This window comes from Harpia harpyja, chromosome 5 (genome assembly GCF_026419915.1).
Source record: "Harpia harpyja isolate bHarHar1 chromosome 5, bHarHar1 primary haplotype, whole genome shotgun sequence".
Lineage (NCBI taxonomy): Eukaryota > Metazoa > Chordata > Aves > Accipitriformes > Accipitridae > Harpia > Harpia harpyja.
Genome location: NC_068944.1, coordinates 78,846,770 through 78,865,527, shown reverse-complemented (window position 1 = coordinate 78,865,527; position 18,758 = coordinate 78,846,770). Strand labels below are relative to the sequence as shown.

At 68.3% G+C, this 18,758-nt stretch overlaps 2 protein-coding genes across 2 annotated transcripts; one reads left to right on the top strand and one right to left on the bottom strand.

Moving 5' to 3' along the window:
- Positions 1 to 2,558: 2,558 nt before the first annotated feature.
- On the top strand, positions 2,559 to 10,653 carry GPT (glutamic--pyruvic transaminase). Its single transcript, XM_052787885.1, is given in 13 exon segments — positions 2,559 to 2,756; positions 3,914 to 4,003; positions 4,119 to 4,227; positions 4,328 to 4,458; positions 5,898 to 6,141; positions 7,619 to 7,698; positions 7,785 to 7,921; positions 8,652 to 8,826; positions 9,441 to 9,596; positions 9,861 to 9,926; positions 9,928 to 9,957; positions 9,959 to 9,975; positions 10,319 to 10,653. Coding segments are annotated over 13 exon segments (1,509 nt in total). The 5' UTR covers positions 2,559 to 2,573; the 3' UTR covers positions 10,410 to 10,653.
- Positions 10,654 to 12,836: 2,183 nt separating this feature from the next.
- Positions 12,837 to 18,216, bottom strand: LOC128141745 (alanine aminotransferase 1-like). The gene is given in 10 exon segments (XM_052786817.1): positions 12,837 to 12,995; positions 13,688 to 13,859; positions 13,942 to 14,078; positions 14,153 to 14,232; positions 14,326 to 14,381; positions 14,383 to 14,567; positions 14,641 to 14,774; positions 15,456 to 15,564; positions 15,689 to 15,879; positions 17,907 to 18,216. Coding segments are annotated over 10 exon segments (1,533 nt in total).
- Positions 18,217 to 18,758: the final 542 nt, after the last annotated feature.

Sequence of the window (18,758 nt, the reverse complement as noted above, 5' to 3'; positions counted from 1 at the left end):
CCCATGGTGCTGCTGGAGGGAATGTGTGGGGCTGGGACCCATGGCAGCCTCCAAGGGAGCGTGTGGGGCTGGGACCCACGGCAGTGCTGGAGGGAACATGTGGGGCTGGGACCCACGGCAGCCTGAAAGGGAGCATGTGGGGCTGAGACCCACGGCAGCCTTGAAGGGAGCGTGTGGGGCTGGGACCCACGGCGGTGCTGGAGGGAACATGTGGGGCTGGGACCCCCAGCAGCCTCGAAGGGAGCGTGTGGGGCTGGGACCCACGGCAGTGCTGGAGGGAACATGTGGGGCTGGGACCCACGGCAGCCTGCAAGGGAGTATGTGGGGCTGGGACCCGCAGCGGTGCTGGAGGGAACATGTGGGGCTGCGACCCATGGCGCTGCTGGAGGGAATGTGTGGGGCTGGGACCCACGGCAGCCTCGAAGGGAGTGTGTGGGGCTGGGACCCACGGCACTCGGGGGAGGGAATAAGCGTGGGGCACCCCACGGGTCAAGGACGCTGCGGGGTTGAGGGACGCCCCATGGGGAGGGGGTTCGCTGTGGGGCACCCCCCATGCTGGGGGTGTCTATGGGGCACCCCATAGCCAAGCCGTTCCCCCTCCCCCCGAAGCAGCCGCAGCCAATCGGCTTCGGGCGGGCGGGGCCAACGCCGGCTGTTCCGCGCCCTTGATTGGCTGCGGGAGGGGAGGGGCGGGGCTGGCGCGGCGTGGCCGTTGCGGGCGGTAGGGGGAGCTGCGGGGGCGGGGGGGGGGGTCTATGGGGCAGGGGGGGTCTGTGGGGCAGGGGGGCAGTCACGTGTCCCCGCCCCCCCCCCCCGTGGCAGTGGTGTGCGTGTTGTCCCCCCCCGGGGGTCCCAGCCCCGACCCGGGGCCCGCTGTGGGTCACCCCCCCGGCCCCACTGTCCCCGTGTCCCCATCCCTGTGTCCCCACGACCCCCCTGTCCCCGCGGCATCAAACCCCCTGCCCCCCCCAGTGTCCCCACATCCCCGTGTCCCCCGTGTCACCCACGTCCCGTGTCCCCTTGTCCCCCGTGTCCCCCGTGTCCCATGTCCCCGTGTCCCCCATGTCCCCCAGTTCCCCCAGCTGTGTCCCCCATGTCCCCTGTGTCCCCATTTCCCATGTCCCCCCGCGTCCCCCCATATCTCATGTCCCATACCCCGTGTCCCCTGTGTCCCTTTGTCCCCGTGTCCCCCATTTTCCGTGTCCCCCCCATGTCTCGTGTCCCCTGTGTCCCCATGTCCCCCATTTCCCACATCCCATGTCCCCCATGTCCCTGGGTCCCCCATATCCCATGTCCCCCGTGTCCCCCATGTCCCATGTCCCCCATATCCCCATGATCCCCCTCAGATCCCCCCATGTCCCCGTGTCCCCCCTTTCCCACGTCCCCATGTCCCTGTGTCCCCATGTCCCTCGTTTCCCATGTCCCCTGTGTCCCCCCATGTCCCCCCAGTCCCCCGTGTCCCCGTGTCCCCCATGTCCTGTGTCCCCCGTGTCCCCCGTTTCCCATGTCCCCTGCATCCCCATGTCCCCCATATCCCCATGATCCCCCCTATATCCACCCCGTGTCCCCCATGTCCTCGTGTCCCCCGTGTCCCCGTGTCCCCCGTTTGCCATGTCCTCTGCATCCCCATGTCCCCCATATCCCCCCCGTGTCCCCCATGTCCCTGTGTCCCCCATTTCCCGTGTCCCCGTGTCCCTCCTTTCCCATGTCCCCACGTCCCCCGTGTCCCCCATGTCCCATGTCCCCCACGTTTCCCATGTCCCCATGTCCTCCCATGTCCCCCCGTGTCCCCCATATCCCCGCATCCCCCATGTCCCGTGTCCCCCCATGTCCCCCGTGTCCCCCGTGTCCCGCGTCCCATGTCCCCTGCATCCCCGTGTCCCCCATGTCCCCCATATCCCCATGATCCCCCCTATATCCACCCCGTGTCCCCGTGTCCCCCGTGTCCCCGTGTCCCCCATTTGCCATGTCCTCTGCATCCCCATGTCCCCCATATCCCCCCCGTGTCCCCCATGTCCCCGTGTCCCCCGTTTCCCGTGTCCCCACGTCCCCCGTGTCCTCCCATGTCCCCCCGTGTCCCCCATATCCCCCCATGTCCCATGTCCCCCGTGTCCCCCGTGTCCCATGTCCCCCACGTTTCCCATGTCCCCCCGTGTCCCCCATATCCCCCCGTGTCCCATGTCCCCCGTGTCCCATGTCCCCCATGTTTCCCATGTCCCCGTGTCCCCCCACGTCCCCCGTGTCCCATGTCCCCCCACGTCCCCCACGTCCCCCGTGTCCCCACGTCCCCGCCCGTGGGGCAGGACACTCCGTGGGGACACCCACGCCACACGCGGGGAGGTCTCCCTGTCCCTGTCCCTGTCCCGCGGGGGGGGGCCACGGCTGCGGGCACTGCCGGTGCCCGTTGCCCGGGGCGGTGCCGGGGGGGGGGATCTGTCCGTCCGTCTGTCCGGTACCGGTGTCCGCGGGGCGGGGACAGACGGACAGAGGAGGAGGGGGGGCTGGTTTTGGGGGGGGGGGGGGGCCCGATGCTGAGGGCTCTGCGGCCCCGCAGGCTCCCGACCGGGCGGGCGATGGCGGCGGCGGGATCGGGAACGGGATCGGGAACGGGATCGGGATCGGGATCGGGCCCCGGGGGGGGCCGGGGGCCGGTGCTGACCCCCACCACCATGAACCCGGCGGTGCGGCGGGTGGAATACGCCGTGCGGGGACCCATCGTCACCCGCGCCCTGCAGCTGGAGAGCGACCTGCGGCAGGTACCCCCCCCCCCAAAAAAAAAAAGTGGGGGGGACACCCCCTGACCCACCCACCCAAAAAACCCGGGGCGACCCCCCCAGGGTGCAGGATTAGTCCCTCCTCCTCATCACCCCCCCCCCCCCCAGTCCCCGTGTCCCTGGGCACCTTCCCGCTGGGACCGGGTGGGTGCCATGGGGGGGTCCCGTGGGTGGGAGTGGGGGGGGTCCCAGCACCCATTTCCCCCCCCCCCCCCCCAGCACCCACCTCCGTGCCAGCCCTGCCTCACCCCGGCACTCCCTGTCCCTGGCACCCAGCCCTGGGCATGGGGCACCCTTGGGTGCTGGTTGGGGGGGGGGGGGGGCTGGGGGGGGGTGACAAAGGGTGACGGGGTGGCGGTGGCAGGCGGGGGCAGAGTCCGGTCTCTCGCCGAGGTGGCCAAAGTCCGGGGCTGGGCAAGAGGTGGCCCACGGCCACCCCAGGCCTGGGGTGACGGGGGGGGGGGCACACTGTGTCCCTGGCTGTCCCCGGCTCCCCGTGTCCCCACTGTCCCCATGTCGCAGCTGCCAACCTCCCCCCCCCAGGATAGGGGACACGGGGGTGATGCCGGGGGGGGGATTCTGCCCCTGTCACCTGTCCCTGTCTCTGTGTGTCCCCCCCCATCCCTGTCCTTGACCCCAACCCTGTCCCCTGTCCCCATCCCTGTCCTTGAACCCTTCCCCGTCCCTGTCCCCTGTCCCCATCCCCGTCCCTGTCCCCAATCCCTGTCCCGATGGCTGTCCCTGTCCCCATCCCTGTCCTTGAACCCATCCCTGTCCCCATCCTTGTCCCTCTGTCTGTCCCAATCCCTGTCCCCATCCTTGTCCCTGTCCCCATCCCTGTCCTTGAACCCATCCCTATCCCTGTCCCTGTCCCCTGTCCCCAATCCCTATCCCGATGGCTGTCCCCGTCCCCATCCCTGTCCTTGAACCCATCCTTGTCCCCTGTCCCTGTGTCTGTCCCCAATCCCTGTCCCCATCCCTGTCCCAATGGCTGTCCCTGTCCCCATCCGTGTCCTTGAACCCATCCCTGTCCCCATCCCTGTTCCCATCCTTGACGCTGTCCCCTGTCCCCATCCCTGTCCCGATGGCTGTCCCAGTCCCCATCCCCATCCCTGACCCGGTCCCTGTCCCCCCCCCAGGGTGTCCCCAAACCCTTCACCGAGGTCATCAAGGCGAACATCGGTGACGCCCAGGCCATGGGGCAGAAACCCATCACCTTCCTCCGCCAGGTACCGCGGCTGGGCTGGTGACACCGGGGGGGGGGGGACACGACGGACGAGGACACCCGGGTGTCCGGGGCTGAGCGCTGTCCCCCCCCCCCCCCCACGTGTGTCCCCCCCCCAGGTGACCGCCCTGTGCCTGTACCCGGCGCTGCTGGCCGAACCCTCCATCCCCGAGGACGCCAAGGATCGGGCCCGCCGGTTGCTGGCAGCCTGCGGCGGGCAGAGCGCCGGTGAGTGCCCGGGCTGGGGGGGGGACGACACACACACGACGGGGACACGCACGACACCCCCGTGTCACCCCCCCCCCCCCCGCCGTGTCCCCTCTGCCAGGTGCCTACAGCGCCAGCCCCGGCATCGAGCTGGTGCGGCGAGACGTGGCACGTTTCCTCCAGCGCCGCGACGGCGTCCCCGCCAAACCCCAGGACATCTTCCTCTCCACCGGGGCCAGCGATGCCATCGTGGTACGGGGGGGGGGACATCAGCCATCCATCCATGTCACCCGGTCCGTGTCCCCCCCCCCCCCGGGCTGGGTGCCACCCGTCAGCCGTTCCCACGGCGGGCGCCCACAAAGGGATCTTTGTGCCGGGTTTGGCACCGGCCCCGGCGCGGGCAGTTGCCAAGGTGGGGGTGGCGGCACCGGGGGACGACGTGTCCCCGCCGTCCCCGCGCCTCCGCGGGGTCCGTGCCGCCGGGCTCTTCCCACGCCGTCCCCTGTCCCCGTGATGTCCCCTGGCCCACGCGGTCCCCACGCCGTCCCACGCCCCGTCGCCTCTGTCCCCTCGCTGTCCCCATCCCCGCGCCCGTCCTTGTCCCCTCGCTGTCCCCCCTGCCCATGCCGTCCTGTCCCCTCATTGTCCCCCTGCCCACGCCATCCTGTCCCCATGCTGTCCCCATCACTTCTCTAGCCCCACGCTGTCCCCACACCATCCTGTCCCTTCATTGTCCCCATGCCCACGCCATCCTTGTCCCCTCATTGTCCCCATGATGTCTCTAGCCCCACGCTGTCCCCATGCCCACGCCACCCTGTCCCCACGCTGTCCCCATGCCCACACCATCCTTGTCCCCTCACCGTCCCCATGCCCACACCAACCATGTCCCCACACCGTCCCCACGACCCCTACCCTCTCATTGTCCCCATGCCCACACCATCCTGTCCAATGCTGTCCCCATGCCCTCTCTAGCCCCACGTTGTCCCCATGTTCACACCACCCTTGTCCCCTCATCGTCCCCACGCTCACACCATCCTTGTCCCCACGCTGTCCCCATGCCCACCCCATCCTGCCCCCACGCTGTCCCCATGATGTCTCTAGCCCCACGCTGTCCCCACATCCACACCATCCTGTCCCCTCATTGTCCTGTGCCCACGCCATCCTGTCCCCTCGCTGTCCCCATGCCCACACCAACCATGTCCCCACGCTGTCCCCACGCCCACACCATCCCATCCCCATGCCCACACCACCCTTGTCCCCACACTGTCCCCATGCCCACACCATCCTGTCCCCTCATCGTCCCCATGCCCACGCCAACCACGTCCCCTCATCGTCCCCATGCCCACACCAACCATGTCCCCACACCCACACCAACCATGTCCCCACACCCACACCATCCTTGTCCCCTCATTGTCCCCGTGCCCACACCATCCTTGTCCCCTCGCTGTCCCCATGCCCACGCCATCCTGTCCCCCCATCGTCCCCATGCCCACACCATGTCCCCACAGTGTCCCCACGACGTCTCTAGCCCCTCACTCTCCCCACGCCCACACCATCCTGCCCCCTCGTTGTCCCCGTGCCCACGCCATCCCGTCCCCTCGCCGTCCCCACGCCAACCACGTCCCCGCGCCCTCTAGCCCCTCCGCGTCCCCCCGCCGCCCCCAGACCCACGCGTCCCCTTCTCCCCTCAGAGCATCCTGAAGCTGCTGGTGTCGGGTTCGGGGGGGTCGCGGACGGGGGTGCTGATCCCCATCCCGCAGTACCCCCTCTACTCGGCGGCCATCGCCGAGCTCAGCGCCGTGCAGCTCAACTACTACCTGGACGAGGAGCACTGCTGGGCGCTGGATGTGGCCGAGCTGCGGCGGGCGCTGGCCGAGGGACGCCGGCGCTGCTGTCCCCGCGTCCTCTGCATCATCAACCCCGGGAACCCCACCGGTAACCGGGGGGGGGGGGGGGGGGGCGGCGCCAGGTCAGGATGAGACCCCATGGCTGGGACCACGGGGCTGGGCTGGGACCCCCGGGCTGGGACCCCCCAGGGCTTGACTGGGACCCCAGGGCTGGAGCTGGGACACCCAGGGCTGGATTCGGACCCCAAGACTGGACTGAGACCCCCAGGGCTGGACTGGGAGCCCAAGACTGGACTGGGACCCCCAGGGCTGGAGCTGGGACCCCCAGGGCTGGACTGGGAGCCCAAGACTGGACTGAGACCCCCAGGGCTGGAGCTGGGACCCCCAGGGCTGGACTGGGAGCCCAAGACTGGACTGGGACCCCCAGGGCTGGAGCTGGGACCCCCAGGGGTGGACTGGGAGCCCAAGACTGGACTGGGACCCCCAGGGCTGGAGCGGGAACACCCAGGGCTGGACTGGGACCCATGGGCTGGACTGGGAGCCCAAGACTGGACTGGGACCCCAAGGGCTGGAGCTGGGACCCCCAGGCTGGGACCCCCAGGGCTTGACTGGGACCCCAGGGCTGGAGCTGGGACACCCAGGACTGGACTGGGACCCCAGGGCTGGAGCTGGGACACCCAGGACTGGACTGGGACCCCCAGGGCTGGAGCTGGGACACCCAGGGCTGGGACCCCCAGGACTGGACTGGGACCCCAGGGCTTGGGATCGATGGGCTGGACTGGGACCCCAAGACTGGACTGGGACCCCCAGGGCTGGAGCTGGGACCCCCAGGGCTGGACTGGGAGCCCCAGGGCTGGAGGTGGGACACCCAGGGCTGGACTGGGACCCCCAGGGCTGGAGGTGGGACCCCAGGGCTGGGACCCCCAGGACTGGACTGGGACCCCAGGGCTTGGGACCAATGGGCTGGACTGGGAGCCCAAGACTGGACTGGGACCCCCAGGACTGGACTGGGACTCCAGGGCTGGGACAACCGGGGCTGCATTGGGACCATGGGACTGGGCTGGGACCCCCAGCGTTCAACTGGGACCCCAAGACTGGACTGAGACCCCCCAGGGCTGGAGCGGGAACACCCAGGGCTGGACTGGGACCCATGGGCTGGACTGGGAGCCCAAGACTGGACTGGGACCCCAAGGCTGGGCTGGGACCCCAAGGCTGGGACCCCAAGACTGGACTGGGACCCCAAGGCTGGGCTGGGACCCCTAGACTGGGACTAGGACTCCAAGCTCGGACAGGGGACCCCGAGTTTGAGACTGGGACCCCTGGGCTGGGACCCTGTGGCTGGATTGGGACCCCAAGGTTGGACTGGGACCCCCCAATACCCTGCCGGTACCAGGGCTGAGCCTCCCAATGCCCTACCAGTCCCAGTGCTGGGGCTGGGACCCCCAGTGCTCTACTGGTACTGGTGTTGGGACCATGACCCCCAAAACCCAACCAGTACCGGCGCTGGGACCCCCCCCCCCAGTGCCAGCACCACGCTGTCCCCTGACACCGTGTCCCCCCCCCAGGACAGGTACAGAGCCGGCAGTGCATCGAGGACGTCATCAAGTTCGCCTTCGAGGAGAAGCTCTTCCTCATGGCCGATGAGGTGAGCGGGACCCACGGGGTGCCCCCCATCCCCAGGGGGACCCCGGCATCCGCATGACACCCCCCTGCCCCCCCCCCCGTGCCCAGGTGTACCAGGACAACGTCTACGCCGAGGGCTCGGCTTTCCACTCCTTCAAGAAGGTGCTGTTCGAGATGGGGCCACCCTACTCCGAGGTGGTGGAGCTGGCCTCCTTCCACTCCGTCTCCAAGGGCTTCATGGGCGAGTGAGTCCCACCACCCGGCTCGTCCCGGCCACTGTCACCCCAGGGATGGGTGGCCACGGTCCCGTAGGTCCTAGGGATGCCACAGACCTGGGATAGGGATGGAGATGACTTGGCCCGTGTGTCCAAGGGTAGGGATGGAGGTGCCACCAGCTCACGGATGCCATGGGTTTGGGATGGGTGTGCCACCACCCCGTGGTTCCCCAGGGTGGAGATGGTGATGCCACAGGCCGGTGGGTCCCGGGAGGGCAGATGGTGATGCCACGGCCCCATGGGTCCTCGGCGTGGGGATGGGGACGCTCCAACCCTACGGATCCCTTGGGGTGGAGGTGATGCTGCCACGACCCCATGGGGACAATGTGACACAGCTCCGTGGGTCTCCGAGGACGTAGGTGCCACAGCCTGGTGACTCCTCCTCTCTGGGTTCCCATCACGGACCCCCCCCATCTGTGGGTCCCTCTGTAGGTTCTCCTCCGTGGGTTCTCATCACGGACCCCCACCCATGGGTCCCATCTGTGGGTCCCTCTCTGTAGGTTGCTGTCCGTGGGTCCCCACCCAGGGCTTCTCCTCCATGGGTCCCCATCCATCACTCCCTATCCACGGGTCCCACCTCATGGGTGCCCACCTGTGGGTCCTTTCCGGGGGTCTCCATCCGTGGGCTCCCGCTCACGTGTCCCTGCGTCCCCCACCCCGTGGGTCGCGGTCGGTGCCGCCACGGGTCGCGTCGTGCCAGGTGCGGGTTCCGCAGCGGGTACGTGGAGGTGGTGAACATGGACCCCGAGGTGCAGCAGCAGTTGGCCAAACTGGTGTCGGTGCGGCTGTGCCCACCCGTGCCCGGGCAGATCGCCCTGGATGCCGTCGTTGACCCACCGCAGCCTGGGGATCCTTCATATGAGCTCTTCATCACTGTGAGGGATGGGGTGGGGATGGGATGGGGATGGACATGGACATGAGATGGAGATGGGGATGGGATGGGAATGGAGATGGAGATGGGGATGGGATGGAGATGGGATGGGGATAGGGATGGGATGGAGATGGAGATAGGGATGGAGATGGAGGTAGGGATGAGGATGGGATGGTGATGGAGATGGGCATGGGGATGGGATGGAGATGGGGATGGACATGGAGATGAGATGGAGTTGGGGATGGGATGGAGATGGGGATGGAGATGGGGATGGAGATGGGGATGGAGATGGGGATGGAGATAGGGATGGAGATAGGGATGGAGATGGGCATGGCCATGGGATGGGATGGAGATGGGATGGAGATGAGATTGGGATGGGGTTGGAGATGGAGGTAGGGATGAGGATGGGATGGTGATGGAGATAGGCATGGGGATGGGATGGGGATGGAGATGGAGATGGGCATGGCCATGGCCATGAGATGGGATGGGGATGGGATGGAGATGGAGATAGGGATGGAGATGGAGGTAGGGATGAGGATGGGATGGTGATGGAGATGGAGATGACCATGGGCATGGGATGGGGATGGGAAGATGTCCCCAGCCTGGCTGTCCCGGCAGGAGAAGCAGGCGGTGCTCAGTGCCCTGGCGCACAAGGCCCGGCTCACCCAGGAGATCTTCAACAAGGCGCCCGGCATCCGCTGCAACCCCGTGCAGGGCGCCATGTACTCCTTCCCCCGCATCGAGCTGCCGCCCCGCGCTCTGGCCGCCGCCGAGGTGCCGTGGGGCTGGGGGCAGGATCCGTCCCGGGGGCTGTGGGGCTGGGTTGGGATCAGTCCTGGGGGCTGTGGGGCTGAGCAGGATGAGTCCCCGGGTGCCTTGGGGCTGGGCGGGATCAGTTTTGGCCAACGTGGGGCTGGGCAGGATGAGTCCCAGGCAGTGATCGAGGCCCTTCGTGATACGTGGGGCTGAACTCTGCCCCAACCGTGGGTCCGAGGTCCACGGCAGCGCGTGGTGCTGAGCCCTGCCCCGTCCCCGCAGGCGCAGGGTCAGGCCCCCGACATGTTCTTCTGCATGAGGTTGCTGGAGGAGACGGGCATCTGCGTTGGTGCCGGGCAGCGGGTTCGGGCAGCGGGAAGGGCACCTTCCACTTTCGGTGGGTGCCCGGGGGGACAGGGATGGGGTCGGGGCTGGAGTGGGGGGGGGGTCGCAGGTGGAGGAAGGGTTGGGGTCCCACTGTGGGGCTGGATCTCCACCCCGAGACCCCTGTCCCCACTTGGGGGTGGCAGGGGAGGTGGGTGCAGGAGGGTGCAAGGTCTGGGGGGGTACGGGGAGAAGGGGGGACTTGGGTGCCCGATGGGTTGGGTGCAGGGTGGGTGAGGGGCTTGTTGGGGGGGGGGGGGGCAGAGATGGGGGTAGGGCATTCGGGGGGGGGGTGCTGTGGCATGTCCCCCCACCCCAGCCCTGGTGCCAGCGTCCCCCCCCGCCCCGTTCCCCAGGATGACCATCTTGCCACCCACCGAGAAGCTGCAGGTCCTGCTAGAGAAGCTCAGCAGCTTCTACGCCAAGTTCGTCAAGGAGTACTCCTAATGCCGGCATCACCCCCCCCCCCCTCCCCAGACCCCGGCCCCCCCCCCAGCACCAGTAAGCCCACACTCCCTGCTGGGCCCCGGGTGCCGCGGGCTGGGACCCCTGCCCCGGCTGGTCTTGGTGGTCTTCAAGTGCCTTCAACCTCTTTGTGCCTTTTTTTGGGGGGGGGGGGGATGACGCAGGGACGGCGGGCGGGGCTGGCTCTCCCCTCGGAAACCCCACTAATAAAAGGGTAGTGACCAGCCGGGTCGACCTGTGCGTCACCTACGACCGGGCACCCATGGGTGCCCCCTCCGCCCCACCAGCACCCAGCCCAGTTGGGCCGAGACCCCCCCTGCACTCGTGACACGGGTCCTTCGGGGGTCTCTGTGGGGTTGGGGGGGGGGGGCAAAGGGAGGCATGGTGTGATCTGTGGGGGCTTTAATGGGGTTGGTGAGGGGGGGACACGGGGCCAGGGTCGCCCCCCCGCGTCATGAGAAGTCTCGCAGGAAGGCGGCGTGGAAGCGGGTGAGGGCGAGCAGCACCCGCTCCAGCGTCTCGGGTGGCAGCAGCAGCGACAGCCTGGGGGGGCCGTGGTGGGGCCGTGGGTGGTCCTACCCCCCCCCTCCACCCAGCCCTGTTCTCCCTCAACACCACCCAGTGTCCAAACCCAGTGGTCCCCAACTCCTCCTGGTCCCCAGCCCCACCATCAGTGACATCCCCGTGTTCCAACTTCAACTGGCCCCCCCAAAATCCAACTGCCCCAACCAGCCCCAAACCCCAACACCCAACCCCAATATCCAAACCAATCTCCCAACCGGCCCCCAACACCCAAATCCTAACATCCCAACCCAACCAGCCTCCTCCAAACCCCAGCCCCAACCAACACCCAACCCAATCTCCCAGCCCCAACACCCAAACCAAATCCCAGACCCTCAACACCCAACCCAAACCAGTCCCTCCCGCACCAAACCCCGCTGCCAGTGCCAAACAGCCTCCGACACCCAACCCCCAAACCCCCTGACCAGCCTCTGACACCCAACCAGTCCCAATCTCCCAACCCCAACCAGCCCCCAAAGACCCAACCCCAACCTCCCAGCTCCAACCATCCCCAACACCCAGTCCTGGCCTCCCAGCCCCAACCAGCCCCCAACTGTCCGACCCCCAACCTCCCAGTGCCAACCAGTCCCCAACCAGCCAACACCCAATGCCAACCAACTCCAACCCCCCCCAGTCCCAACCAGCCCCCAACTGTCCAACCCCAACCTACCAGTGCCAACCAGTCCCCAACCAGCCAACGCCCAACGCCAACCAACTCCAACCCCCCCAGCTCCCAACCCCAACATCCCAGTGCCAACCAACCCCAACCAACACCCAACACCCATCCCCAGCCTTCCAGCCCCACCCAGACCCCCACCACGCCCCCCACCAGTCCCCAGCATCTCCCAGCACCCCAACTGCCCAACACAAACCACCTCCCCCCCTGCCCCCCACGAGCCCCCAGCACTGCCCACCCTCCACCCAGCCCCAAAACTTCAACCCCAAGCGCCGTCCCACCACCCTCCCCACATCTCCTGTAATTCAACCCCACCCCCCCCCCCCCCAGGTACCCCAGGTGGTGGGTGCCCTCCGGCTGCCCAAATTGGCTCCCCGGGCCAGCGCGATTCCCGTCGCCTCCTGCAGCTTCTGGCAGAAGAAGACATCGGGCTCCAGGCCCAGCGCCTGTGGGAGAAGGGATGGGATGGTCACCCCGCGCCATGGGGGGGGACCCTGTCCCCGGGGTGTCCCGTGTCCCCCATGCCACAGGGTGCCCTGTGCTCCCATGGTGTCCCATCTCCTGAGGTCTCCCATCTTCCCAGGATGCCCCATGTCCCCAGGATGCTCCATACTCCCATGGTGTCCCACGTCCCTGGGATGGCTCCTGTCCCCAGCATGCCCCCATGCTCCAGTATGTCCCACATCCCAGGATGTCCCCTGTCCCCAGGATGCCCTGCTCTCCCATGGTGTCCCATCTCCCCAGGATGGCCTGCACTCCCATGGTGTCCCATCTCCCAGGGTGCTCCATACTCCCCAGGGTGCCCCATCTCCCACGGTGCCCCATCTCCCCAGGGTGCCCTGCACTCCCATGATGTCCCATCTCCCATGGTGTCCCCATCTCCCCAGGATGGCCTGCACTCCCATGGTGTCCCATCTCCCAGGGTGCTCCATACTCCCCAGGGTGCCCCATCACCCCAGGGTGCCCTGTACTCCCATGGTGTCCCATCTCCCAGGGTGCCCCATCTCCCCAGGACGTCCCCTGTCCCCAGGATGCCCTCCTCTCCCAGGGTGTCCCATCTTCCACGCTCTCCCACCTCCCTGGGACGGCTCCCGTCCCCAGCGTGCCCCTCTCCCCGGGCACCCCGCACCCCTGGGGTCCCCCCTCCCCACCTCCCCGTCCCCCCCGGGCGCTCACCTGGGCCCGGCGCAGGCGCGGGGTGGGAGCTGGATGCGGGGGAAGGCGCGGGCACCACCCTGCACGGGGCGGCAGCGGATGCCGGGGACCCGGCCCAGCACCTCCTGCACCCGGCGGGCGTTGTGGGCCAGGTCGTGGCGCAGCCCCTGCCTGTGCTGGGGTGGGAGGGGGGGCTGAGCCGGAGGGTGGGGTGGGATTGGGATGGGGATGGGATGAGGAAGGAGGCATGGATGGGGATGGGATGGAGACAGGGATGAGGATGAAGGCATGGATGGGGATGGGATGGGGATGGAGACATGGATGGGATGGGGGATGGGAATGGAGACGTGGATGCGGTGGGATGAGATGTGGTGGGGTGGAGGCATGGATGAGATGGGGATGGGATGAGGATGGAGACGTGCATGGGATGGGGATGGGAATGGAGACGTGGATGAGATGGGGTGGGGTGGAGGCATGGATGGGATGAGGATGGGGATGGAGACGTGGATGGGATGAGGATGGGGATGGAGACGTGGATGGGATGGGGTGGAGGCATGGATGAAAATGGGATGGGGATGGAGACGTGGATGGGATGGGGTGGAGGCATGGATGAAAATGGGATGGGGATGGAGACGTGGATGGGATGGGGTGGAGGCATGGATGAAAATGGGATGGGGATGGAGACGTGGATGGGGTGGGATGAGATGGGGTGGAGGCATGGATGGGATGAGGATGGGGATGGAGACGTGGGTGGGATGGGATGAGGATGGGGGCATGGATGGAGATGCGATGGATGGAGATGGAGGCATGAATGGGGATCGGGGATGTGATGGATGGGATGGGCTGGAGCACATGCACCATCTCCCACCTCCTCCAGAGCCTGCTGGATGGGATCCCCCTCATCCGGCGGGTCCATGAGGAGGTCGAGCAGGATCCGTCCCAGGACGCAGGGCCGGGGGATGGACTGTGCCAGCTGGAAGGGCAGCGTGACGCCCTCCTCCACGTTCACCAGCTCCAGGAACCCCGCGCGGAAACCGCTCCTGGGGGGCACGGAGCTGCTCCTCATCCCGCCCACCCGCCCCACGGCACGGCCGCCCTTCGCCCGGCGCTGCCGGCACTCACTCGCCGGCGACGCTTTTGGAGAGGGAATAGAAGGAGACGAGCTGGACGGTGGAGGCGAGCGGGGCACCCATCTCCCACAGCACCCGCTTGAAGGAGAGGAAGGGGCGGCCGGGGAGGAAGGCTCGTTCCTGCTGCACCTGCGGCACCCAGGGCTCAGGGGAAGCCGGGGGTGGGGGGCACGGCCACCCCCCCAGCCCCGACCGGCACCCACCTCGTCCGCCAGCAGCAGGAGGTTTTCCTCGGCCGCCAGCCGGATGATGTCCTCCATGTTCTGCCGGCTCAGCACGTGCCCTGCCGGGGGGGACGACGACCCCACTCGTGTCCCCTCCCCGGTTGGGGAAACTGAGGCACGGGACCGCCATACCCCCCTCCCCGAAAACTCACCGGTGGGGTCTCCGGGGTTGACGACGCAGAGCACCTTGGGGTGGCACCTCGCCCGCCCGCAGCGCCCGTCGCACCGGCTCGCCGTCCACCGCCCAGCCCCCGCTCCTCGGCCAGCGGGTACGGCACGGCCACGGCCCCCCGCCAACCCCCACCGCGGCCCGGTGGAGCGGGGGACCCGGCACCGGCACCAGCACGCCCGTCGGCTGTGCCGCCGCTTCGTCCACCACCAGCGACACCACGAACTGGGGTGGGGATGGGCGTGAGCTGGGGGGAATCCGGTACGGGACCCCCCCCCCGCCGGCGATGGGTGCTCACCGGGAGGATGCTGGCGGTGCCGCTGCAGAGGACGACGTTGCGGGGGTGGCAGGGCGCGCCGCCGTCGCGACGCTCGAGGAAACGGGCGACCCTGGTCGGGACCCCCAGTGCCCGGTGCTGGTGGTTGTAGCCCCCTGGGGACAGGGACAGGACCGATCCCGAGCACCCCCGAATCCCGCGGGGGGGGGGGATCCCCTGATGACCTCCCCCCCTCCCTCGATAGCCTCACCGGGAAGGGGAAAAACCTCATGGGGCTGGCATGGGGCACCCCATGGGCTCTGGGGGGGCACCCTATGGGACCGGGCACCCCATAGCTCATGCAGGCACCCCACGGGCTCTGGGGGGGCACCCTATGGAACCATGCACCCCATAGCTCATGCAGGCACCCCACGGGCTCTGGGGGGGCACCCTATGGGACCGGGCACCCCACAGCTCACGCAGGCACCCCATGGGCTCTGGGGGGGCACCCTATGGAAACCATGTACCCCATAGCTCATGCAGGCACCCCACGGGCTCTGGGGGGGGCACCCTATGGAACCATGTACCCCATAGCTCATGCAGGCACCCCACGGGCTCTGGGGGGGCACCCTATGGAACCATGTACCCCATAGCTCATGCAGGCACCCCACGGGCTCGGGGGGGGCACCCTATGGAACCATGCCAGCCACTCGCCCCACCATGCGAGCCATGGGACCCCCCCCCCCCGAGCACCCCTATAAGCCATACCAAGGCTAACACCAAGCTCCCCGTGCGCTGGCGAAGGGGCACCCCGCACCGAAGCTGCTGGGCACCCCGTGAGCCGTGCCGGATCCTACCGATGTTGCCGGCATCCATCTCCCGTAGGATGCTCCGTGCCCGGTGCCGGGCACCCTCGGGCACAACGGGGCTGCCCAACAGCTCGGGGCAGGCGCAAGCGGCCACGACCTGGGGGACGGGGAGCGGGGCTGAGCCCGGCCACCCCAGGGGACCGAAGCCGTGGGGGGGGGACACACACACATACGTGACACGGCGGCAGGCCGGCGGTGCCGACGCCGGTGCCCGGCGATACCTGACGCAGGACGGCCAGCGGGCTCCGTCCCACGGCGTGAGCGTCGTCGCTGCTGCAGTCCTCGGGGATGTTGGGCACCGGCGTGGCCGGGACCGGGGTGTCCCCGACGGCGTCCCTTCTGCTGTGGCCATGGCCGCGAGGACGGCCGTCCCGGCGGGGAAAATGCCGGGGGGTGGTAACGGGGAGGGTAACTGGGAGGGTAAGGGGGTGGGTAACTGGGAGGGTATTTGGGAGGGTAAGGGGGCGGGTAATTGGGAGGGTAAGGGGGCGGGTAATTGGGAGGCTAATTGGGAGGGTAAGGGGGTGTGTAATTGGGAGGGTAACTGGGAGGGTAATTGGGAGGCTATTTGGGCAGGTAATGGGGCGGGTAATTGGGAGGGTAAGGGGGCGGGTAATTGGGAGGCTAATTGGGAGAGTAAGGGGGTGTGTAATTGGGAGGCTATTTGGGAGGGTAAGGGGGTGGGTAATTGGGAGGGTAACTGGAGGGTAATTCGGAGGCTAATTGGGAGGGTAAGGGGGCGGGTAATTGGGAGGGTAAGGGGGTGTGTAATTGGGAGGGTAAGGGGGTGTGTAATTGGGAGGGTAACTGGGAGGGTAATTGGGAGGGTAAGGGGGTGGGTAATTGGGAGGGTAACTGGGAGGGCATTTGGGAGGGTAAGGGGGCAGGTATTTAGGAGGGTAACGGGGCAGGTAATTGGGAGGGCATTTGGGAGGGTAATTAGGAGGGTATTTGGGAGGGTAAGGGGGTGGGTAACTGGGAGGATAACGGGGCGGATAACAGGGAGGGTAATTGGGAGGGCATTTGGGAGGGTAATGGGATGGGTAACAGGGCAGGTAATTGGGAGGGTATTTGGGTGGGTAACAGAGTGGGTAAGGGGGCAGGTAATGGGGTGGGTGGATGGACGGACATCAGTCCCAGCTCACCCCCCCCCCCCGCCCCACATCACCCACACCACATGGCAGGAGTCGGGCACGGGGGGGGGGACAGCCAGCCAGCCAGGACCCTGCCCGCCCCGGGCGTCCCGGCACGCCACGCACCACCGAGCCCCTAACCCTTAACCCGGGACCCTCCCCGTCCCCCCCAGCCCGCAGGTCCGGCTCCTGCCCCAGCCACTGTGGCATTTGGCACCTCGGGGGGCACCGGCCGCCCCCCCCCCATCTCCAGTGACCCCCGGCACGGGCCACCCTCCCCGCCGCAGCCCCTGATGGAGCGGGCTGCCGCCGAGGAGGAGGTAGCCCAGGTGAGAGCCCCACGGGGTCCCCGTGGCCACCCAGACCCCCACGGGGACCCACAGACACCCGTGGCCACCCAGAGCCCCACAGACACCCGTGGTCCCAGAGCCCCACGGGGTCCCCGTGGCCACCCAGACCCCCACGGGGACCCACAGACACCCGTGGCCACCCAGAGCCCCACAGACACCCGTGGTCACCCGCAGACCCAGAACCTCGTGGGTCCCCGTGGCCACCCGTGGTCCCAGAGCCCCACAGCCACCCACCCAGACCCCGTGTCCCCACAAGGGACGGGTCCTACCCCGGGGTCCCCCCTCCGTCGGGATGCTCTGGGGTGCCTTCCCCCTCCTCCAACCCCCACAGCCATGTCCCCTGGGATTTGGGGGGGGGGGACACAGCAGACAGTGACCCCGCTGAGCCAGCTCCTGTCCCCGAAGGTGAGGACAAGCCCTTCACCGAGGGCACCCGCTGCCATTTGGGGGACACGGTGGCCACCAGCCCCTCATCTTCCTCGGGCAGGTAACGGGGACCCCCGTGGCTGCCTGCACTTGGGGGGTGCCCCACAGCTGGACGCCCCCCCCCCCCCCTCGTCCCCCAACCGTGGGGCCGTTGAGCATCAATCCAGGCACCACCAAACCAGATGTGGGGCACAGCTGGGTCCATGACACTCAGCACCCTCCCAGCACCCTGGGGATGGGTGCGTGGGGGCAGATCCAGACCCTGGGGGTCCCCCAGGGTGTCGGGGGGGGTTGTGACCGGGGTGGGTGTCTGGATTCCCGTGGGTGGGTGCAGAGCAGATGCCAAGCGGCGTGCGGGTCGGATCCTGAGGGACCTGCAGAGCGGCAGCCCTGATACGGTGGGGATGGGCACGCCGTGGGGGGAGCCAGCCCCACGGATGGGGAGTGGGGCACGGGGCGGGGGGGGGGGTTTCGCCAGATCCGGTGACACCAGATCTGTCCCCAGGGGTGTGCAAGCTGGAGTACGTCACCGACACCGTGGCCGAAAAGGTGTCCCCGGAGCAAAGGGACAGCGGCATCCCCAGTGACCGGCGGCACCGCGGCGGTGAGCGTGGCACGGGGACCGCGGTGGCACCTCCACGGCCATGGGGACACCGAGGACCCTCCGGCCACAGCGGCTCTCTCCGGCAGAACGCGGCGTCGCTGGCGGCGGCACCCGCGGAGAGGGGCACGCTGGGGACGGCAGCCGTCCCGGGGGAGGTGGGACAGCGTGGGAATGTGGGGAATCCTGGGGACGTGGGACATCCTGGGAATGTGGGACATCCTGGGGACGTGGGTCATGCTGGTGACACCCACCACCTGGGGGGGGGGGGCCGGGGTTCTGGGGTGGGGGCGATGGGAGACACCCCGTCGCGTTGTCCTGAATCCCCTTCCCCATCCCTCTCTTGTCCCCGTGCCCGCACAGCTCCCATCCCACCCCATCTCCCCCACCCAGGGTGGCCCAAACCCCCTGCCCACTTGGTGTTACCGGGGTGGGGTGTCATCCCCCACCCCCTCCAAATTGTGTCCCCCCCCCGCAGGCTGTCCCTGCTGCTGCCGCCGGCCACGACACCGGCACTGGCACCGGCGCTGCTCGCCCTCACCCGCTTCCACGCCACCTCCCTGCCGAAACCCACCTCCTCCACCGCCGCGGCCTCTCGGGGGGCTGCAGGGTTGCGGGGGGGGGTGACGGCGATGCTGCCGTGCCACAACCGTGCCGGTGGAGCCCAAGGAAAAGCAGAAACAGGAGCCGGAGGCCACGGCAAAGTTTATACGGAGCTCCCGGCTGAGCCCTGGCACCGGTGCCGTGGGGCGGCTTTGGGACACGTCTTCAGTCCCCTTGT